The 23307-nt window shown below is 46.4% G+C and overlaps 1 protein-coding gene across 4 annotated transcripts in view; it reads right to left on the bottom strand.

The window, feature by feature from the left end:
- LOC143975771 (pancreatic secretory granule membrane major glycoprotein GP2-like) overlaps nucleotides 1-23307 on the bottom strand; it is a 48898-nt gene that overhangs the window by 5425 nt on the left and 20166 nt on the right. Inside the window, exons 3-10 of one of the 4 annotated variants that reach the window (XM_077478290.1) lie at nucleotides 19567-19770; nucleotides 19395-19484; nucleotides 15713-15933; nucleotides 11814-11944; nucleotides 11134-11373; nucleotides 8539-8692; nucleotides 3923-6722; nucleotides 2436-2628 (exon numbers count right to left, since the gene is read on the bottom strand). In XM_077478290.1, coding sequence (XP_077334416.1) covers nucleotides 6549-6722; nucleotides 8539-8692; nucleotides 11134-11373; nucleotides 11814-11944; nucleotides 15713-15933; nucleotides 19395-19484; nucleotides 19567-19770 — 1214 coding nt within the window. In that variant the 3' untranslated portion in view covers nucleotides 2436-2628; nucleotides 3923-6548. Of the gene's footprint in view, nucleotides 1-2435; nucleotides 6723-8538; nucleotides 8693-11133; nucleotides 11374-11813; nucleotides 11945-15712; nucleotides 15934-19394; nucleotides 19485-19566; nucleotides 19771-23307 lie in introns of all 4 variants that reach the window. The other 3 variants (XM_077478292.1, XM_077478291.1, XM_077478289.1) reach the window with 3 other exon arrangements.

Genomic DNA, 23307 nt, shown 5'->3' with positions numbered 1-23307 from the left:
AACAGGTAAGCAGACAAACTCTATTGCATAACCATGACAGTCTATGATAAAAATAAAAATAAATGCGTGGGGTTCCCCCAAATTCAATTACCAGGCCCTTCAGGTCTGGTATGGATATTAAGGGGAACCCCACGTCAAATTTTTTAAAAAATTACGTGGGGTTCCTCCCAAATATCCATATGGATTTTAAGGGGAACTCCACGCCAAATTTTTTTTTAAAAAATGGCGTGGAGTTCCCCCAAAAAATCCATACCAGACCCTTTATCCGAGCATGCAACCTGGCAAGTCGCAGGAAAAGAGGGGGGGTGAGAGGGCGCTCCCCCGAACCATACCAGGCCACATGCCCTCAACATTGGGAGGATGCTTGGGGGTCTGTGACCCCTCAAAGCACCATGTCCCCATGTTGATGGGGACAAGGGCCTCATTCCCACAACCCTGGCCGGTGGTTGTGGGGGTTTGCAAGCGGGGGGCTTATCAGAATCCGGAAGCCCCCTTTAACAAGGGGACCCCAGATCCTGCCCCCCCTGTTTGAAATGGTAATGGGTACATTGTACCCCTGCCATTTCACAAAGAAAGTGTAAAAAATTGGTAAACACACAGACACCGTTGAGATAAGTCCTTTATTAAAAATATATATATTTTTTTTAAAAGATTCCAGCGGTGGTAATCCACTCTTGGTATCCAGCGATGGGTGATCTCTTCTCCAGGGTCCAACGATGGGTGATCTCTGCTCCGGAGTCCAGCGATGGGTGATCTCTTCTCCGGGGTCCAGCAATGGGTGATCTCTCCCAATGGTCCAGCGATGGGTGATCTCTCCCAATGGTCCAGCGATGGGTGATCTCTCCCGATGGGGAGAAAGGTTTCCGTTACATCAGAGGGAGGCGGGGTCACCCGCACGTCACTGGGGAAGCCCGGGTTTCCCCTTGCGTCAGAGGGGGGTGGGGTCAGGTGACAGGTGGCCCTGTCCTCCTCAGCTAAGACCTGTCAGGCTGTCGGGATTCCTGCGGTGTCTCCGGTGGAGACAGGATGTGCTACACTGGACATCATCGGGAGAGATCACCCATCGCTGGACCCCGGAGAGATGATCAGCCATCGCAGGATACCAAGAGTGGATTACCATCGCTGGAATCTTTTTAAATTTCTTTTTATTTTTAATAAAGGACTTATCCCAACGGTGTCTATGTGTTTTTTAACAGTTTTTTATACTTTCTTTGTGAAATGGTAGGGGTACAATGTACCCATTACCATTTCAAACGGGGGGCCGGGATCTGGGAGTCCCCTTGTTAAACGGGGCTTCCAGATTCTGATAAGCCTCCCGCCCGTAGACCCCCACAACCACCGACCAGGGTTGTGGGGTTGAGGCCCTTGTCCCCATCAACATGGGGACATGGTGCTTTGAGGGGTCACAGACCCCCAAAGCATCCTCCCAATGTTGAGGGTAGTGGGCTGGTACGGTTCAGGAGGGGGGGGTGCTCTCTCATCCCCCCTCTTTTCCTGTGGCCTGCCAGGTTGCGTGCTCGGATAAAGGGTCTGGTATGGATTTTTGGGGGGAACTCCATGCTATTTCTTTTATTTGACACAGGGTTCCCCTTAATATCCATATCAGACCTGAAGGGCCTGGTTATTGAATTTTGGGGAACCCCATGCTTTTTTTTTAATCAATGACTGTTCTCTGTATTACAGGGAGCCGACAATTCATTATAGCCGCGAGTGCTTTTAAATTACTTTTTTTCCTTTAGAAATGACACTTTGTGCAGGGACAGTTCTAAGCACGGGAAACATGCGCCCATTTACAGGCATACTATAGACACCCCCCCAGGTACGGAATTTAAAGGAATATTACACTTTTATTGTTTCCCTTTAAGCATTATTAAAATCACTGCTCCTGAAAAAACTACCATTTTTAAAAGTTTTTTTTGCATTGATCCATGTCCCCTGGGGCAGGAGCCGGGTCCCCAAACACTTTTTAGGACAGTAACTTGCATATTAGCCTTTAAAATTAGCACTTTTGATTTTGAACGTTTGAGTCCCATAGACTTTAATAGGGTTCTAAAGTTTACGCATATTTTAGGTCTGTTCGCAGGTTCTGGTGCGACCCGAACCGGTGGGGGGGGGGGGGGGGGGTGCTCATCCTTACTCTTGAGACACTGTACCAACATGTTTGGAGACTCCATACTTGTAGCATACTGTACCAAAACTGGAAACTGGCACACCACATCTAAGAGGTCCAGATACAACTTTATTCCAATAAGGTCAGGAGGATAATTCAATGAATAGCCAAAACATTCTGGGGGTCTAAAAATCCCCCCTCCATCAGGGCTTGATTGAAAACAAAGTGAATAGACAAAAGTGATCTGGACCTTTAATTGTATTTCCACCGGTGTGAATACAGTGTAGTGCGGCAGAGAGACCAAAATAATCACATTAAAACTTACCTTCAGATAACACCATCAGAGCAGAGAATGGGGTTGGCAGGAATCATCACTTCTCACATTTTAAGGCTCCCACATGGGATGAGTGGAATATGAGCTGCTCCAGACTAATCCCTCTGAATGTATCCTGCTGGGAGTCTCACTCAGATGCTGCATATGGTGGTGGTTTCATGGCTGTCAGCCATATTGTGTAAAACTAGAAATACAAATTGCAGTGTGTTACATGGGAAGATAAAGACTGAGGGACTCACACAGGACAATTTATAGAGCACTTACCCAAAAAAAAACACTCAACAGGTCCTTCACATGAAGTGCATATTACAGAGGAGCTCAACGGTCATTCTGAAGCTATGCGAAGGAGACTCTTGAGGACATCAGTGAGACGTGTAGCATTCCCGCAAAGTATAGGAGGGCTCTGAAAGTTCCTTGTATCATAGACCTTTTTTGGCAGATCTCAGGAATAGCTGCAAGCTGGAAGGTCCCTAAATATGGACTGTGAACAAGAGTGACTCTTTAATTTTAGGAGCAGCAGGGTGGAGGAGCATCCTGCTGCTCCTAAAATGAAAGAGCCACTCTTGGTGTAGGACCAGCTTAGCAATCAGATGAGGTTTTACAACCCTTTTATTTGCTACCGCCAAGCCTTGGCCAGTGGTTTCTGCTGGTGCCTCATATCCAAAAGGAACCTCATGGGTGTAGTAGGAACCTCAAGGACCAGCTTAGCAATCAGATGAGGTTTTACAACCCTTTTATTTGTTAGCTCAAAGCCTTGGCCAGTGGTTTCTGCTGGTGCCTAATGGACAGAAAGAACGTCATGGGTGTAGTAGGAACCTCAAGGACCAGCTTAGCAGTCAGATGAGATTTTACTAACCTTTCATCTGGCACCTCCAAGCTTTGGCCAGTGGTTTCTGCTGGTGCCTAATGGACAGAAAGAACGTCATGGGTGTAGAAGGAACCTCAAGGACCAGCTTAGCAGTCAGATGAGATTTTACAACCCTTTCATCTGTCACCTCCAAGCCTTGGCCAGGGGTTTCTCTTGGTGCCACATGGACAGAAGGAAACTCATTGGTGTAGAAGGAACCTCAAGAACCAGCTTAGCAATCAGATGAGGCTTTACAACCCTTTAATTTGTTACCTCCAAGCCTTGGCCGGCGGTTTCTTCTGGTGCCCCATGGGCATCAGATTGTCATCTAATCCAGCCATATCTGGTTGAACTAGGACATGCCAATCTAATGTGCGTCTATTGAAACCTAATGCTGACCGTACTATGACCATCATCCTGCCAAAGTTTTCTGGCACCGAAAGAAATGTACAATATAAATTATCACATACCAGATTAACCACAAACGCAATGATAACTTGAGCGCAATTTCCACGAATTATATTGGAGGTTCTGCAGAGCCGGGCAGTGGCACGGTACAATCACAATTAGATAGGTGATCTTTTTAAAGAATTCTAATAACAAATAAAAACAAATTACCCTTTTTACTGACCTGTGACCCCACACACCTCCATTCCGATCCTTGGCCTCCATTAGTGGCTGACATCAGTGTGGTCTTGGTGCAGAACGCCCTTCTGTATAATAGCACTGAGGCCTCCCGTTAGTCAAGAGTCATGTGACTTCTGCCACCATGCAGGTCATGTGATCTTCTCAGCTATTTGTTCAATATTCACCTAATTTTATAATATTTTTCAATTCTCTATACCGAGAAACATCAATGTATCAGCTTTTCAGGTGACAGGTCCACTTTTATGTATTATCTCAAACACCCTGGTCAATTATTCGGCTTAGTAAACTCAGCTATACTGGTGTTTAAAAATGTAAATGTTAACTTTCTTTTTTTTATATGGATTTTTCTTCTTTATTGTCCCGGCTCGATCGCAGCACATAATATAAATGGTTTCCGTTGGTTGATATTGAGGTTGAAGGCAACGACGCACAAAGACAGACAAGGACAGACTAGGAAAGGAGAACAATAGAAGTCACATTGTACAAACTCTTGGTGACCAGCCATATAGTGAACCACGACCCATATAAAACACCAGCCAAAGGAGAGTACCTGTCTATTGCGTCCTATTCATTACATGCAGACAAGGATAGTAATGAGGTCAGGACTGCCGACAGGAGAACAATATAAGACAAATTGTACAAACTCTTGGCGAGCCACCGCATAATGTATCATATATACTCATATAAAACACCACATAATGTATCATGACTCATATAAAACACCACATAATGTATCATGACTCATATAAAACACCACATAATGTATCATGACTCATATAAAACACCATATAATGTATCACGACTCATATAAAACACCACATAATGTATCATGACTCATATAAAACACCACATAATGTATCATGACTCATATAAAACACCACATAATGTATCATAACTCATATAAAACACCATATAATGTATCACGACTCATATAAAACACCACATAATGTATCATGACTCATATAAAACACCACATAATGTATCATAACTCATATAAAACACCATATAATGTATCACGACTCATATAAAACACCACATAATGTATCACGACTCATATAAAACACCACATAATGTATCACGACTCATATAAAACACCACATAATGTATCACGACTCATATAAAACACCACATAATGTATCACGACTCATATAAAACACCACATAATGTATCACGACTCATATAAAACACCACATAATGTATCACGACTCATATAAAACACCACATAATGTATCATGACTCATATAAAACACCACATAATGTATCACGACTCATATAAAACACCACATAATGTATCACGACTCATATAAAACACCACATAATGTATCATGACTCATATAAAACACCACATAATGTATCATGACTCATATAAAACACCAGCCAAAGAAGAGTACCTGTCATTTTTCCCATTACATGCAACCAATCAGTGTTGACATCTCTGACCCCCACCCCAGCATACATTATGTTGGCACCCTTACGTCTTTTATTTAAACTACAACCTTTAATAAAGCACCCTCATCTTCCTGCTGGGGTGAGTCGACCAAAATCTAGATCTACCCTGGATCCAGCCAATTTGTGGGCAGCCAAATATCACCCAAACCTACCAGGTAGCCAATGAATAACCCCCAATTGAAGTGAATTTTGGGATAGGTTTGGACTGCATTGCACCAGTGTAATGCCAGCCTCAGGGTTAGGTTAGGTGAAAGGACGGGGGTTAGTGATCATTTTCAGGGTAGGGTTCGGGGGTTAGAAGATTGTTTTTAAAGGGTTAACATTAAAGCAGAACTCGAGGCATCATACAAGGAGGTTCTTAGATCCTATGGAGCAATACCAAAGGAACTTAGTGTTGGGGGCTGGGCAGGACAAGTTTTCGCACCCATTTGTTGACCGACTCCTATAGAAACCCTTTGGAGGCCTTATACTGACACCTCTGGAAGACCCATATCAATACTGATACCTTTAAAGATGCCACACAACCACTTCTGGAAACCCAGTACTTACACTACTGGAGACTTTGTATTGACACCTCTGGAGATCACAAAAAATCCCCTCTAGAGACCCCAAACTGGAACCACTGCAGACTCTATATCAGTACCTCTGGATACCCCATTATGGCAATCCTGGAGGCCCCTGGAGACCCCTTATTTGGAGCTCTGGAGACCACATAATGGCCATAGTGAGACCCCATTGTGGTACCTCTGGAGTCCCCAATTCAGCTCCTCTGGAGACTCTAGATTGACAATTGTAGAGACTTTATAATGGCAGGGCAAGTTTTCAAAACCCATTTGTTGGCCGACTTCTATAGAGACCCTTTGGAGACCTTATACTGGCACCTCTGGAAAACCCATATCAATACTGATACCTTTAAAGATGCCACACAAGCACTTCTGGAAACCCAGTACTTACACTACTGGAGACTTTGTATTGACACCTCTGGAGACCCCAAACTGGAACCCCTGCAGACCTCATATCAGTACCTCTGGATATCCCATTATGGCAATCCTGGAGGCCCCTGGAGACCCCTTATTTGGAGCTCTGGAGACCACATATTGGCCATAATGAGACCCCATTGCGGTACCTCTGGAGTCCCCAAATCTGAACCTCTGGAGACTCTATACTGACAACTGTAGAGACTTTATAATGGCAGGGAAAGTTTTCACACCCATTTGTTGGCCGTCTATAAACAGAGCAGCCTGTGTGCACACTGACAGTTGTGAGTTACCTCCAATCTTCAGGGCTAGTTGGAGTTGTGTGACCCCCATGCTGAAATACTGTGATTCCTTACACTGCGGAGAGAAGAGAGAGGAATAAATCATCAGGGGGAGGGGGACACAAAGTATGGATTTTCAGCATTGCACCCAAGTGGCTGGAAAGGAGGCGTTGACAGTAGGGCGCACCAAACACGCCATAGACTGGTTTCCGCATGTGATAAAGTTACATAGTCTGGTTGAAAAAAAACACAAGTCCATCTAGTTCAACCAATAGAAGGAAAAAAATCTAAAAAGTTAAGCTTGGCCACACCCCTTCTTGTTTCCCAAGTTCTCCTATTAGCTGCCCATTCATTTAAAAGACCGAGAGGTAGGTCTGGGAGGCAGGAAGGGGAGGGTCAAGCTGGACTTTAACAGGAAAAAGACAGGACTTTCCTATAAAGTCAACCATTGATCCCTCTGGATTTACTGAAGGTTCTGAAATGTGTTCTGCACATAATGAAATGAGATAATGAAACCTGTACAGAGAGAAATGCATGGGCTGTCATTGTGAAAATGCTACCCGCTGGGCTGTCTCTGGCTGTGATATTTTCTCCATCACTAATATGAAGCACACATGGAGCCAGTGAGGTCAGGGGACGTTCAGAGGTCCAAATATGTGAGAAGAGTAAAGCCAGAGGTAGAGGAGGTCACATTTGTTCTGACAATATAAGGGATTGGTCACAGAGGAGTAGGCGGCAAAGCAGGGGGCAGGGCTAACTGAAGTGAACCACACCGTGGGAGGAGCTTAAAGGGTTATAGATTAAACCTTATCCTACTCGGCTCTGGGTCAAGAGTGTGTAACGCAGATAGTGCAGGGATCAGGAGCAAGAAATGCACAGGGGTGTGCAACATAGGGGGTCAGAAGTAATAGTAATGATCAAAGTGCAAAGGTAAGAAGTAAGTCATGTACAGAGTGCAAAGGTCTAGAGTAAAAGTAATGCACAGAGTACAGAGGTCTGGCGTAAAAGTCATGTACAGAGTGCAGAGCCTTGGAGTCAAAGTCATGTACAGTGTGCAGAGGTCTGGAGTAAAAGTCATATACAGAGTGCAGAGGTCTGGAGTAAAAGTCATATACAGAGTGCAGAGGTCTGGAGTAAAAGTCACATACAGAGTGCAGGAGTCTGAGCTAAAAGTAATGTACAGAGTGCAGAAGTCTGGAGTAAAAGTTATGTACAGAGTGCAGAGGTCTGGAGTAAAAGTAATGTACAGAGTGCAGAGGTCTGGAGTAAAAGTCATGTACAGAGTGCAGAGGTCTGGAGTAAAGGTCATGTAGAGAGCGCAGAGCCTTGGAGTAAAAGTCATGTACAGATTGCAGAGGTCTGGAGTAAAAGTCATGTACAGAGTGCAGAGGTCTGGAGTAAAGGTCATGTAGAGAGCGCAGAGCCTTGGAGTAAAAGTCATGTACAGAGTGCAGGGGTCTGGAGTAGGCAATGCAAAGAGTTGAGAAGTCAGTGGGGCATACTGTCCCCTGTTTTCAGTCACATGTGGGGGAGGGTAACAGGACCCATTGAGGAGACAGTGGGAGACATTGAGGCTGTAGCACGTTGTAGCAGTTGCAGGTTGGAGATATAAGCCACCAGCTTCTTAGCAACCATTTCATCCATTTGCTAATAAGGGGACATATCGTGTCCAGCATTAAATCAATACAGGATGCCCATTTTACTTTAGAACCTGGCTGGTCTCATATTAGGCGGGACTGGGGGCAACTCTAGAAAAAGGAGAAGTGTGGCACCATGGAAGGGGCATTTTTAGAAGGAGGGTTCAGCAATGGCAGACAGCTTATCTCCTTCTCCATTAAGGCCCCCAGTCTGTAGCAGTGCCCCTACTCAGGAATTCCCTGTTGCACACTCACCGCAGTGCATTCCTCTTCACTCGTCACACAAAACCGGACGTCACAGAACAGATACATGGTGGCAAAATTCGGGAAGTCCGAGGGGCTGATCTCCAACCTGACCTCTGTGGAGTTCCCATTCTGTAATATCCGGGTCAAGTTGTCGGTGGCACAACTACAGACAAGAAAAGGGATAGGGGGGGGTCAAGAAAATGTATGCAATGTGCAGCCTAAAATGTAACACATCTGTTGACATGGGGTGACCAAAACTCGAGGGGCGTCCATTAACCCCAAAAATTCTGAAAAATTATAAGTTGAAGGCTGCCACTGACTGTAGAGCCTAGGCCTTGCCTCATCCTGACACAAGCAATCAATGTCCAAAAATAATCAGTTCTACATAACTCTCTGCTCAACCCTTCGGTTAAAGGTAGACCTTTTGATGTTGATATTATGTTGCCCTCTCTATGTCGCTTGTAAATTTAGTAGAGATAGTATACAACTTGGGCTTAACAAAAGAGAGTGTACGCCAACCAGTCCATGCCCCCGACAAAGTCAACAGACGTAACGCGTAGGGGCGGAGCTGAAACGACTCAATGGCATAGAGTGGAGCTCAAGCACGTGCTTGGAGGACCGGTAGTGGTGGTGTCTTCCAATAGAAAAGAAGAACGGCTGCACATCCAGAGGTTCCAAAAAGCAAGGATTAAGCCCAAGTTGTCTGTGTGAACCGATCTATGTGAGCTTTTCTTGGTGTCCTTCCTTGGTGTCATCACGGTGATTTCAAACAAAGGCTTTTTGGGACCTCTGGATGTGCATGAGGGAGGGGAGTTTGTACATAGTGGGGGGTCTATACTGGTCTATACTGACGGAGGGTGGTCTGTACTGAGGGAGGGGGGTCTGTACTTAGTGGGGGGGTCTATACTGAAGGAGGGTGGCCTGTACTGAGGAAGGGGGGTCTGTTCTTAGTGAGGGGGATCTATACTGTGGGAGGGGGTCTGTACTGAGGAAGGGGGTCTGTACTTAGTGGGGGGGTCTGTACTGAGAGGGGACTCTAGTTGGTGGAGGGGGGGTGACACCAATGTTTTCCGCACCAGGTGACACCAAGCCTAGTGACGCCACGACCCGCACTTCTTCCTCCAGTCTTCTCCTCCGGCATTTTCTTCTCCGCTTCGTCCTCTGCACGATCCGCCTCAGTAGGAGTCTTCTGCCATTTTTTTTTTACATTTTGGCACAGGGTTCCCCTTAATATCCATCCAAGCCTGAAGGGCCTGGTATGGAATTTGGAGGGACCCCCATGCATTTAAAAAAAAAAAAATTTGCTTCAGGGTTCCCCTGTGGGGAAATCCCATGTTGTTTTTATCAATGAACTTTTATGTGTATTGTGGGATCCGATAATTAATTGTAGCCGTGAGTAGTTTTAAATGACTTTTATTCCTTTAGAAATGTCATTTTGCTCTCGGACTGTTCTAAGCACGGGAAACATGCGCCCCTTTACAGGCATACTATAGACACCCCCCAGGTATGAAATTTAAAGGAATATTACACTTTTATTGTTTCCCTTTAAGCATTATTAAAATCGCTGCTCCCTAAAAAAAACGTCTGTTTTAAAAACTTTTTTTTGCATTGATCCATGTCCCCTGGGGCAGGACCCGGGTCCCCAAACACTTTTTATGACAATAACTTGCATATTATGCCACGTACACACGAGCGGACTTTTGGATGGACTAGGTCCGATGGTCTTTCGGCAGAGTTCCGACGGACTTTACGAATGAACGGACTTGGTCACACACAATCACACCAAAGTCCGATGGATTTGAACGCGATGACATGCGACCGGACTAGAATAAGGAATTTCATAGCCAGTAGCCAATAGCTACCCTAGCGTCGGTTTTCATCCGTCAGACCAGCACACACACGAGTGGATTTCTCTATAGGAACTGGGTCCGGCGGAGTTCCGGCGAAAAAATTTGAAACATGTTCTATTTCTAAAGTCCGTCAGATTTTTGGACAGCAAAGGTCCGATGGAACCCATACACGATCGGATTCGCTCTGTCGGACCTTTGCTGTCGAAAAGTCCGGTCGTGTGTATGTGGCATAAGCCTTTTGATTTTTCATGTTCATGTCCCATAGACTTTAACGGGGTTCGAACAAATTTTTTGCCGGGTCGCATGTTCTGGTGCGACCGAACCGGGGGAGGGTGTTCGGCTCATCCCTAATCATTATGCAAAGAAGGGGGGGTTGTCCTCTGAATGTATACCTCTTTGTACCCGTGTTTGAATAATCTCATGCCGAGTCGGGTTAAGCAGACATGACTGGGGTTCTCGGTCACCCTGTGCCCCTAATAGACACAGGGTAACTTACACATAGGAGGGGCAGGGGGAGCTGGACGAGGAGTTTCCTGAACTCTCTAAGGTAAGCTGGGTTCCACAAGCCCCCCACCCAAAGTGACTCCCGTCACAGGTTACTGGCAGGATCACAAGGTAGAAACTATTGTCATCACCACCACATATAATAGCTTGATAAGCTGCAATATATTTCAATTGTTAAGGAGTGGTGCACTATGGGTAGATTCTTTGGGTATTATTCATACTTATAGATACCAAAGGAGACCAAACTCACCCCTGTGATATAAGTTGGAGAGCCTTCGTGTTGTTGCGGTCAGCGGTGGGGCTGGCGGTGCAGTCCTGTAGTCGGAGAACGTAGGTATTCCCACCCATGTAGGCGTACAGCGCCACGTAGACCTCCGACCCCAGGATCCTTTGATTAGCTGTGTAGGGAGCCATAAATTCTGTATCGTTATAAGCAGCCATGGTGAGAGGATACAGCTCCATCGCGTTCACTCCGGATATCACCACCGTCCTGGAGAAACAAAAACACCTCCTGAGAGCGCAGACTGGTGACCCCTCAGATATCTGTGTCCCCCTTCCCACCCCACCTGACACAAATGTTCCTTTTAAAACTTTGCTATAACACCTCCTGCCCCTTTGGATTAAATTCAGGTTTCCCCGTCTGGTCATCGGTTATCACAAGAGGGGCACAAACCCGTAAATGTTCTGCAGACCAAATACCCATTCAGTCTCCCTGGTGGGGGCTCCTTGGCTCCAGGACTTCTCCTGCCGCTCTTCTCACAGCCATTTCTAAAAGGCGTTCTACTACTTTGCTCAATGTAATTAATTCCTCTAATGCCGCCTACACACAATTGGACTTTCCGGCAACGAGTTCACATCCAACATTTCCCGTTGGGAAAATCCAACCGTGTGTACGCGGCATAAGTCTAAAGAATGTATCGGGTTCCTTACTGAGCGAGGGGGTATGTCTCGGTGAAGAGCGGGCAGGTGATGTTGAAGCTGATTGGATTGGCGGTGAGGTTGGAGTTTGCTGGCGCACCGATGTCTACGGTGTTGGTGACGAAGAGTCTGGATCCTTCTTCCTGAAATCAGAGGACAGAGATGTGAGGATCCGGGGACAGTCATGTTACATTGTATCATTTCTATCACCATTGTCTTCTGCTCTGACCAACCCAACGCTGATATGTCTCCAGGCCTGCTGAATCCCCTCTCCAAACTAATATTTGATGTACGGGGCCACACCCCTTCTCAATATTCCTCCAATGAACTGTCAAATCCAAGAGAACCAAGTGTCCGATGTTCACAGTACTATCCTCCCAAAGTATTTGTGACGGATCCAATCCCACACTCCGATTGAGTGGTTCCGTCAGTATGCCGCTTCCTAAGTCTGAATATAGATATCAGATATTCCAACCGCTCACAAGCACAAAACAAGACCACACTTGCTTAGCTGCTCAACATGGACTGATTTATTAGAACCAAAATGCCAAGTATTTATAATACAGTAGAAGACTAAAACCTAACCTAATTAGCATGAGCTGATTATCTAATCATTGACCCAGACTAGTTGTCTGCGAGATAGGATAGCATACAGCTCACATAGAGCCCCGTTCCCCCAAATGCCAGGGCCCATAATCACGAGGCAAGAGGCTCGCATTCAGTCCCCCCCAACAGCCTCTGTCCCGGCTAGGTCTGTCACAGTATTCAACTTCATACACTGACAGATATCAATCTCAACTAGCAGTACACCCATGTCCCATCAAACCAGAAATGAGCCCCCCGAAGTATTAAAGCGGAGGTCCAGCCTAAAGTGGAGCTTCCGCTCATTGGAACCCCCCCCCTCCGGCGCCACAATTGGCACCTTTCAGGGGGGAGGGGGGTGCAGGTACCTGTACAGTACAGGTACCTGCACCCACTTCCGGCGTAGATTCTGCAGAAGGTACACCCCTTTCCGCAGAATCTACACCCCTTTCCGAAGGTCCCCCGCTGTCTGCTGGGAAACACACGGATCCCAGAGACAGCGGGGACCATCCTTATTGTGCAGTGCGACTCGCGCATGCGCAGTAGGGAATCGGGAAATGAAGCCGCAAGGCTCCACTTCCTGGTTCCCATAGCCAAGATGGCGGCGGCAGCACCCGAGAGACGATCGAGAGATCGGCTTCGGGTGCCGACATCGCGGGTGCGCTGGACGGGTAAGTGTCATTATTTTAAAAGTCAGCAGCTGCAGTATTTGTAGCTGCTGGCTTTTAAAAAAAACAAAAAACGGCGGAACTCCCGCTTTAAGTTGGCAAGAAAATCAATTTCATAATAAAATAAATACAAAAAGTAACATTGCTTATAAAGATTGATGAGATGGGAGACAGAGAGATACAAAGTAACATTGTTTCTAAACATTTATCAGACGGGAGATAGAGAGATACAAAGTAACATTGTTTATAAACATTGATCAGACGGGAGATAGATAGATACAAAGTAACATTGTTTCTAAACATTGATCAGACGGGAGATAGAGAGATACAAAGTAACATTGTTTATAAACATTGATCAGACGGGAGATAGATAGATACAAAGTAACATTGTTTATAAACATTGATCAGACGGGAGATGGAGAGATACAAAGTAACATTGTTTATAAACATTGATCAGACGGGAGATAGAGAGATACAAAGTAACATTGTTTATAAACATTGATCAGATGGGAGATAGAGTAATACAAAGTAACATTGTTTATAAACATTGATCAGACGGGAGATAGAGAGATACAAAGTAACATTGTTTCTAAACATTGATCAGATGGGAGATACAAAGTAACATTGATTATAAACATTGATCAGATGGGAGATAGAGAAATACAAAGTAACATTGATTATAAACATTGATCAGATGGGAGATAGAGAAATACAAAGTAACATTGATTATAAACATTGATCAGATGGGAGATAGAGAAATACAAAGTAACATTGTTTATAAACATTGATCAGACGGGATATGGAGAGATACAAAGTAACATTGTTTATAAACATTCATCAGGCAGGAGATAGAGCGATACAAAATAACATTGTTTATAAACATTAATCAGACGGGAGATAGAGAGATACAAAGTAACATTGATTATAAACATTGATCAGACTTGAGTTTTGAGTATATGTCAATGTTTTATCCCAAGCATGCTTAACTAGTTCCAGACTGTGGGCATGCTACATGCGTGTGTCGTATGTGCAGCATCTCCCCTCCCAGAATACAGTCATTGTAAAAGGCTGTGTTTTCCTCAGAGGAGATATAGAAAGATATAATGTAACATATTGTTATTTTGTATCTTTCTGTTCATTCATCTGCAGATCAAAGAAATTCATTTTGATCTGCAGATTATTTCAATGAATGCAAGCTGACAAGGAAAAAAGTAGTTTTTTTTATATTCCTTTGTTTAACCCTTAGAGCCGGTTCACACAGCGGGCGATGCGAGGCGACACGACTCGCCTCGCCTCGCTCTCGCAAGTCGCCCCCATTCTGTACAATGGAACCGTTCTAAGAGGAGCGACTCGAGTCGCTCCGACTCAGAAAAAAGGTTCCTGTACTACTTTTGGGCGACCTCGGGGCGACTTGCATTGACTTCTATACAGAAGTCATTTGCAAGTCGCCGCTGAGGCCGCGGCAGGTCGCGGCGAGGCAAGTCGGAGTCGCCTCGCCTCGCCTGCAGTGTGAACCGGCCCTTAGTTTACTTAAATTAGCCCTAGTTAAAGAATATGTTACCCCAACATTTCATATGCCTTATACATGTCTGCAGTACCATGTGCTGGTGTGACAAAGTTTCCTGTTCTCTTTGTATCGCTTCCTTTGTGTGAAATCCCCGATGATCCTGCCAGTCGTCCCTCTGCTTTCCTATTAAAAACTGACCATACTTGGTATGAGTGAACAGCATGGTCAGTTTTCTGGCTGTGCTGGTAGCCAATCCAATGATCATGCTTGTGCTGAAACGCCACCCCTTGCACAGCCACTCGCTGGGAAGACCTGTGGGCTGATGTTTCTCCTCCCTCAGCTCTTATGCAGCTGAGAACTGAGGGCTATGTGATCACTTATATATATACTGTATATAAAAAAAAGGAAGAAATGGTATCTATAATGGTTTTTATATCTATACTCAAATGTGTTGCCCTTTATTTCTATTTTTAACTGAATGGTGTGTTTCACAAGGTGGGGGTGCACATATACTGTACTTGAACTCCTTATTCTCCTTCTCCCTTCAACTATTATTTTAATCGCTGCTTTTTTTTTCTATTTTATTTAATATTAAAAAAAATTGTTTTTGGTTTTTCTTGATAATATTTGTACACACTTCTTATTAAAAAAAATAAAAATATCCCGCCCAGGGTTCCCCATCCTGTGAGACTGCATGTACATCATTTTCTTTGAATGGGGGCAAAATCAAATGTTCTCAGGCTATATTATAAAAAAAAGAGTGTGAATGGATAACTTCACTGGATTATGCCCACTAGAGGGTGCTGGATATCATAGGAAATGTGTCTACTCCTCAGCTCCATCTAGTGGCCGTACTGTTTATTGACTCGCTACCTATGCTGGTTCCAAGCATCCGCTATCCTTGTGGTAGGTCGGTCATTTTTGAACTTTCCTCCTGTCAGTTTGAGGTCACGTCCTCACGTTCCTGGTCTTACCTTCATACTGCCCTCCTGAACCTTATTCACCCTCTATGTATAAATCACAAAGCTGGCATCTCCTCCGACACTCAGACAGGTGACATTTGTGTATCTCTGGGGGGGGTGGATTTGTAGGGGGGGGGGGTCTGGAGGTGGGTTGTATTCTAGATTTATGGAGTGAATGGGATCCATCCTTACCGTTGCTGTGTTCCCGCACCAGCCGGGTATTGGTAAGGCCTGCAGGGCGATGGCTCTCTGCCCATTGAAGATATCAGGATAAGGGTAGCTGCAGCTGAGTGACAAGTTCCTCAGATGAATAGATGGGAAGCCATAACCCAGGAAGGAGAGCAGACATTGGCTGACAAAACTCGTTATCACTTCATTTCCACAACTCACCGCGGGGTGCAAATCTACAAGAGCTGCAGAGACAAACAGAGAGCAAAGTCAGCGCCGAGACGTCACATTCGCTACGAAGAAGACCCTGAGCTGGAGACAAAGGTCACACGTTATCCCATCACTGACAGGGGAAGACATCGCTATAGCGAGCAGTGGTCAGGAGGAGTGGATAGCGCTGATAGCTGGCAGATTTTTTATGGGGGGGGGTCGTTCACATGGGCGTAGCATCAGGGGTCTCAGGGGTTGCAATTGTGACCCTTCCCCTAGCTCCATGGGGCCTGGAGCTCTGTTCCCTGCTGTCGTATTACATTTGATTTCCCCCACAAAATCCCAGAGTTGGAGTCCAGCTCCAATCCGCCTTGTGTCCCCCCCCCCCCCAGTACCCCAGGCAATTCTATAATCCAGTAGTCAGCTTCCAGTTGTTTGCCCTCTCCCCTGTCCACAGCCTTCCTCTGCTCTCATTGACTGGGGACGTCATTACTAGGATGGGGGGGCGAGGTCATGTCATTACTAGGATGGGGGGAGGTCATGTCATTACTAGGATGGGGGGAGGGGGGCAAGGTCGTGTCGTTACTAGGATGGTGGGGGCGAGGACATGTCATTACTAGTTGGGGGGCGAGGACATGTCATTACTAGTTGGGGGGGCGAGTACATGTCATTACTAGGATGGGGTGGAGGGGGGCAAGGTCATGTCATTAGTAGGATGGTGGGGGGGTGAGGACATGTCATTACTAGGATGGTGGGGGGGGGTGGGGACATGTCATTACTAGGATGGGGTGGAGAGGGGTAAGGTCATGTGATTACTAGGATGGGTTCTACAAAATATTTGGAATTGTCCTCTCAATATGTACATAAATCTCTGAAATAACTCTTTAGCCAATTGGAGTATCTTGGCGTGCAGTGGAAGGGGTGGGTAGTGGTGGAGGGGGGGGTGCCCCAGGACAACTTTTGCATTGGGGCCCACCAGTTTCAAGCTACACTTCTGGTCATTCATTATGGTTGACGTGGATCTGCATCCCTGGACAACGTGTTGCCAGTTGTCAGTGTCCGTTTTGCTGTAATACGCTCATGTGAGGGTATTCGCACACACAGATGTTGGTGGAAGACCATCGGCTGCGGAAACCTTCCTGTGGACATGGCACATCTGTTCGCTCTTTTAGGGATGTTCGTTTATGCCTCACAAAGGGACTGGCCACCTCATGGCGATCGCATTAACGCTCCTAGCAAGGCAGATCTGCGTACATGGGAACCATAGTATAACCATACAAAAATGATGGCCCACTAAGCCATGGTAGAGTACGGCTCATGTCATTGGTAGCGGTGGGAATGTGCACAGGATCGTGTTCAGAGCCAATGATAAGGGGTGGTGGCAAATATCAAAACATACAAAAAAAAAAAACACTATAAGCATACAATTGTACATAAATGTATACAAAAAGTATCACATAAAAAAAAAAAAAAGAAACGGCTTTCCTGGCTAACCAAGCTGTATGCTTGGATAAGGGTCTAGTACAGAATTAATTTTATTTTTTTGCATGGAGTCATCAAGAATATGGGTTTGGTGTGTATTTTTATTTTTTGCTTTTTTATGGTGTCCCCCATTAACATCTATACCAGACCCTCCTCTGGAAAAAAGGTCTGGTATTGATGTTTTTTATTTATTTATTTATTTTTTATTTAGATCAGACAAGCATGTCCATACATAGAAAGACAGAATAAGTACAAACAGATGAAATGCAACCGATAAAACAATATACTCTTTACCTGCAAAATGACTCGAAATTACAAAAAGCTGCATTTTGCTCAGCACAAAACTGACCATGATGGACAAGACTTACTTACTACTTAAAGGAGAAGTACGGGGGAAAGCGGGTTTGGCTGGACTGCTGAGAAGTGTAGTTCCTTCTCAGCAGACAGCGGGTTGAAGCCGGCTGTCAGGCGACGTCACAGAGCCGGTCCAGGCTGGGGAAAGATCACGACCATGACATGACCTCGCCCCCCCATTCCTAGTAATGACATTGAGGTCCACCCACAAGCATGGACCGGTACCTGGATCAGCCTCTCAGTGAGCGCTGAGAGCCTTAGCCAGCCGCTCCCCTCCGACAATCACCAACTCTCTGCTCCGGGAGTCCAGAGAACCGAGCAATCTAACACCACCGATCACTCAGTTCTCAGAGCTCCCTGAGCAGAGGGAGGATGGCTGACAGTCCCCCCCTCTTTGCTCACTGGAGTGCTGGGGATGGGGAGGGAGAGGCCGGCTAAGGCTCTCAGCAGCTTGATAGGCTGAGCCGGGTGTCGGTCCGGCATTGAGGTGGATCCCGACCATATGGTTGCAATCGTTCCCGAAGCCTGGACCGGATCTGTGACTTCAGCTGAAAACCGGTCACAGGAGTACAGAATGAAGGGCATCCTGTCAATACATTTAATCGCTGCTCCTGGCTCAATGGATTTTTAAGATTATTTTTTGCATTGGTACTACAGGTTCCCACTCACTTTTTGTTATTCTTTTTTTTAAACAACAGGAGTGCTTTATTAACAAAGACAAGTGTACAGAATAATAGAACAAAAGACAGGGGAGTAGCCCACATCACAAACGAGTACATAAAATGAAAAGGTGACACTTCCCACATATAATACAGATGGCCAGTAAGAAATACATACAATCCCAACAGAAATACCATCCCAATAACACTCATAGAGAGAGAAAAAAAAAAAAAAAGAAAAACCAACAACACCACCGGGTTTAGGTAAGTGCTCCCACCCTATCCAGAGGTCTTGTTATTCTTTTTGACACCCCCTTGTCTATTAGACTGAACCCCGCTCAGACAGACCCCATTCAGATTGAACCCCACTCAGACTGAACGCCTCTCAGACGGATCCTATTCAGAGTGAACCCCATTCAGAGTGATTCCCATGCAGACTGAACCCCGCTCAGACCGAACCGCTCAGACCAAACCCCGCTCAGACCGAACCCCGTTCAGACTGAACCCTGCCCAGACCGAACCCCGCTCAGACCGAACCCCACTCAGACCGAACCCCGTTCAGACTGAACCCCGCTCAGACCGAACCGCTCAGACCAAACCCCGCTCAGACCGAACCCCGTTCAGACTGAACCCTGCCCAGACCGAACCCCGCTCAGACCGAACCCCACTCAGACCGAACCCCGTTCAGACTGAACCCCGCTCAGACCGAACCGCTCAGACCAAACCCCGCTCAGACCGAACCCCGTTCAGACTGAACCCTGCCCAGACCGAACCCCGCTCAGACCGAACCCCACTCAGACCGAACCCCGTTCAGACTGAACCCTGCCCAGACCGAACCCCACTCAGACCGAACCCCACTCAGACCGAACCCCGTTCAGACTGAACCCTGCCCAGACCGAACCCCACTCAGACCGAACCCCGCTCAGACCGAACCCCGCTCAGACTGAACCCAGAACTGTACTACTCATCACCAAGGGAAGAAAGATGGAGGAGGGGCTTACTCTTTTCTTGGTAGAGGCTGTAATTGCAAACACACACTCCCATATCGCACACCTCATCTGGAGCGCACTCCTGATAGCAGATCAATGTCTCTGTAAAAGATAAAACATACATCCGATAAATCTTATAGAAGTCATTGTATGAAGGATGGAGATGACGGAGGAGGACACTCACCTGTGCAGCATGAGGAGGAGTGGTTATAATATAACCCTGAGGGGCAGCAGTAGCTGAGATCATTAAGATCGCATGGGATATTCACATCCGGGAGACAAACATGATAATCAGTGAAACAATAACAAGCATCATACTCATAACAGACCCCCGAACAAGAGGAACAGAGACCTATGGAAGCCGAGGAGCCTGAGGAGGTCCAGGAATCTGCCAAGAGATAGAGAGATAAGGTTTTTGGGGTGTCTGTTATCTATCTATCTATCCACTCCATATTTATCTATCTGTGATGGGAGTCATTTTGGGTGGGGGGGTCTTGTGGAACCCAGCTTACCTTAGAGAGCTCTGGAAACTCCTTGTACAGCTCCCCCCACCCCCTCCTATGTGTAAGTTACCCTGTGTGTATTATGCCGCATACACACAATCAAAAAATCGAGTGGAAAAGTCCGGCAAACTCAAGTCCGCCGGACAATCCCCCAGTGTGTAGCCTACGGCAGACTTAGAAAGTATTTTTGCACTCCAATCTTCCCGCTGGACTTGCATTTCGGCGGAAATCCGGCCGTTGGTATGCCAGTCCGCCGTACTTTTGAAATGAGCGGACTTTTCCCGCGCGGAGAAAAGGCCGCTCATTTTGTGCGCGTCTCCAGGTAGACGGGGCCAGTGAAGGAGGCATCGCTGGCCCCGTCACCTGGTATGGACGTAAAGGGGAACCCCAACGCCGAAAAAAACGGCGTAGGGGTCCCCCCCAGGTCCACATCAGACCCTTGTCCGAGCACGCTACCCGGCCAGCCAGGAAAGGGGGGGACGAGCGAGCGCCCCCCCCTCCTGAGCCATACCAGGCCGCGTGCTCTCAACATGGGGGGGTGCCTTGGGGAAGGGGGGGGCCGCGCGGCCCCCCCACCCCAAAGCACCTTGTCCCCATGTTGATGAGGACAAGAGCCTCTTCCCGACAACCCTGGCCGTTGGTTGTCGGGGTCTGTGGGCGGGGGGGCTTATCGGAATCAGGGAGCCCCCTTTTTCCAGCCCCCCACCCTATGTGAATGAGTATGGGGTACAATGTACCCCTACCCATTCACCTGTGGAAAAAAGTTAAAAAAAACACAACATACAAGGGTTAAAATAGTTTATTGCACAGCTCTGGGGGTCTTCCGTCTTCGGGGGTCTTCTCATCGGACTCCTCCGCTATCTTCTTGTAGCTCTTTTGGTAGCGGAGGAGCCCGGCTTTCTTCCCCGCCGCCGCCCTCTTCTTCCGACTTCGGGGGTCTTGTCCCCCTCTTCCGTTCATATTGCCGGGCCACCGCACCTTCTTCTAGCTCTTTTACAGGCGGTGGCCCGGTCTTCTGTCGCCACTGTCGCCGTCTTCTGTTCTTCTCTTCTTCTTTCAGATGTTGCGCTCGCTCGTCCCCCCCCCCCCCTTTCCTGGCTGGCCGGGTAGCGTGCTCGGACAAGGGTCTGATGTGGACCTGGGGGGATTTTTTCGGCGTTGGGGTTCCCCTTTAAGTCCATACCAGGTGGAGGGGCCAGGGAAGTCTCCTTCGTGGGCCCCGCCTACCTGGAGATGCGCTCAAAATGAACGGACTTTCCTCCGCGTGTGTGGGCGAGTCCGTTCATTTCAAAAGTACGGCGGATAGTCTGGCGGACTTAGTATGCCGTATTAGCCCTCTGAAAAAGTGCCGTGTGTGGGCAAGTAGCCCGTTCGGAAAGTCCGGCGGACAGTCCGGCGGGAAGTCCGCCGGAATAAGTCCGCCGGATAGTCGGCTACGTGTGTACGCGGCATTAGGGGCACAGGGTGACTGAGAACCCCCGGTCTGATTTGCACAAATCAGTCTCACTGTACAACCACAGCGGACTCAGCATTTCATATTAACCATTATCCAAGATCTTATATGTGTGGTTTGTTTTGAAAGAATGAAGGGGTTCTTTTTACTTTGGGCATTAACATGTCTGAATAATATCCCTCAAGAAAACATGAAGATAAATTCCTCCTTTCCAACTGCTGGAATATTGTATGAGCTTGGTCTCATAAACGGTTAAATACTTTTTTCTAGATTGTTTGGGGTGTGGTTGTATCCCATTGTTCTATTGTTTGTGTCTGCCTTGGGAGCAACCTATTATGGGATGTATTTGTCTATGTGGCTTATCTGTGAAGGGGAGAGGGGGGAGGATTTCTCCAGCAGCCCCTCCCAAAGATGGTCTACTATTGGAAAGTTGAATACACCTGTGTGTCATGCTACTGGTGGAAGTAAAGTTTAACCTGCCCGTCTCATTATGCAAAGAAGGGGGATTGTGCTCTGAGTGTAGATCTCTTTGTGCCTGTGTTTGAATAAACAGTCTGATGTTTTCCACACAACACTAATGTCTCAACAAGTGACTGGTGACTCCTGTTGTCCTGGATTTCTATGTCTGTTTTCTGTGCTGAAGGAATGAAGGGACTCTTTCACTTGTGACATCAATATTTCCGAACAATATCCCTCCACAAATCATATCAAGATAAATAATTTCACCTTTTCAACCGTTGATATATTTTTTGAGCTTGGTCCCATAAACTGTTGTAGACTTTTTACTAGATCGTTTGAGTTGTGGATGTATCCCATTGTTCTATTGTGTCTCCCTTGGGAGCAACCTATTATGGGATGTATATGTGTTTCTAGCATGTAAACCGGGGGCAAGGTGGTGATTCCTTCAACAGCCCTCCCTGCTGATAGGACTGTCTACTGCTGGAAAGTTGAATAAACCTATGTGTCTCTTGTTACTGAATGTAGTTTACCCTGCCCTGTGTCATTATGCAAAGAGGGGGGGGGGGGGTTGTCATGTGAGTGTATATCCTTTGGTACCTGTGTTTGAATAAATAGTCTTGCTTCCCTACACTGATGTCTCAACAAGTGAATGGGAGAGCTAAGGGGTCTTGGATCTTGCTGGTACCGCACAAAGGAAGCTTTTACGGCAGACGGACTCATCTTGAGTACAGGGGTCCGTGACAACATACTAACGCCTTGTTGGTTGTTAATTTACTTACCTAGGGTTTAGGTGCTTTAGTCAACCTACTACTAATGCCCCCTATACTACCCTCTGAAATTTGTTCCACGCTGGCTATCTCTACAGGAACAGTGGTCACAATATTAAAGAGAGGACCAGACAGACGGAAACAATAGGCGAATGGGAATTCACACCTAGACAAAGCTTTGATTAATCAGGAATCCCAGACATTCCAACCACAGTATTCAAGAGGACCCAAGGCTGCCCAAGTCTTATTAACCAGCTTTCATTTCACATACATCTTCTCACCGAGGGTCAAGTTGGCAGAGACCATCATGGCTTCCTGGACTGTAAAATGTAATAATGTCCTCTTGCATTACATAACAGGACATCTTCCTAAAATCTTGTAGCTCCCTCGAATGCCGGGGCCCATAGTCAGAAGTCAAGAGGCTAGCATTCAGTCAGTCCCCTCCAAAAACCCCTGTCCTGGTTGGGTCTGTCACTCTATCTGTCCATCTATCCACCCCATATCTATCTATCTATCTATCTATCTATCTATCTATCTATCTATCTATCTATCTATCTATCTATCTATCTATCTATCTATCTATCTATCTATCTATCTATCTATCTATCCACCCATCTATCTATCTACCCATCTATCTACCCATCTACCCACCCATCTACCCACCCATCTACCCATCTACCCATCTACCCATCTATTCATCTACCCATCTACCCATCTACCCATCTATCTACCCATCTACCCAT

The sequence above is a fragment of the Lithobates pipiens genome, unplaced genomic scaffold (assembly GCF_037356315.1).
Source record: "Lithobates pipiens isolate NorthernLeopardFrog02 unplaced genomic scaffold, aLitPip1_a1.2 Scaffold_13, whole genome shotgun sequence".
NCBI lineage: Eukaryota > Metazoa > Chordata > Amphibia > Anura > Ranidae > Lithobates > Lithobates pipiens.
The sequence above is the reverse complement of the archived record's forward strand: the minus strand, read 5'-3'. Positions and strand labels throughout refer to the sequence as shown.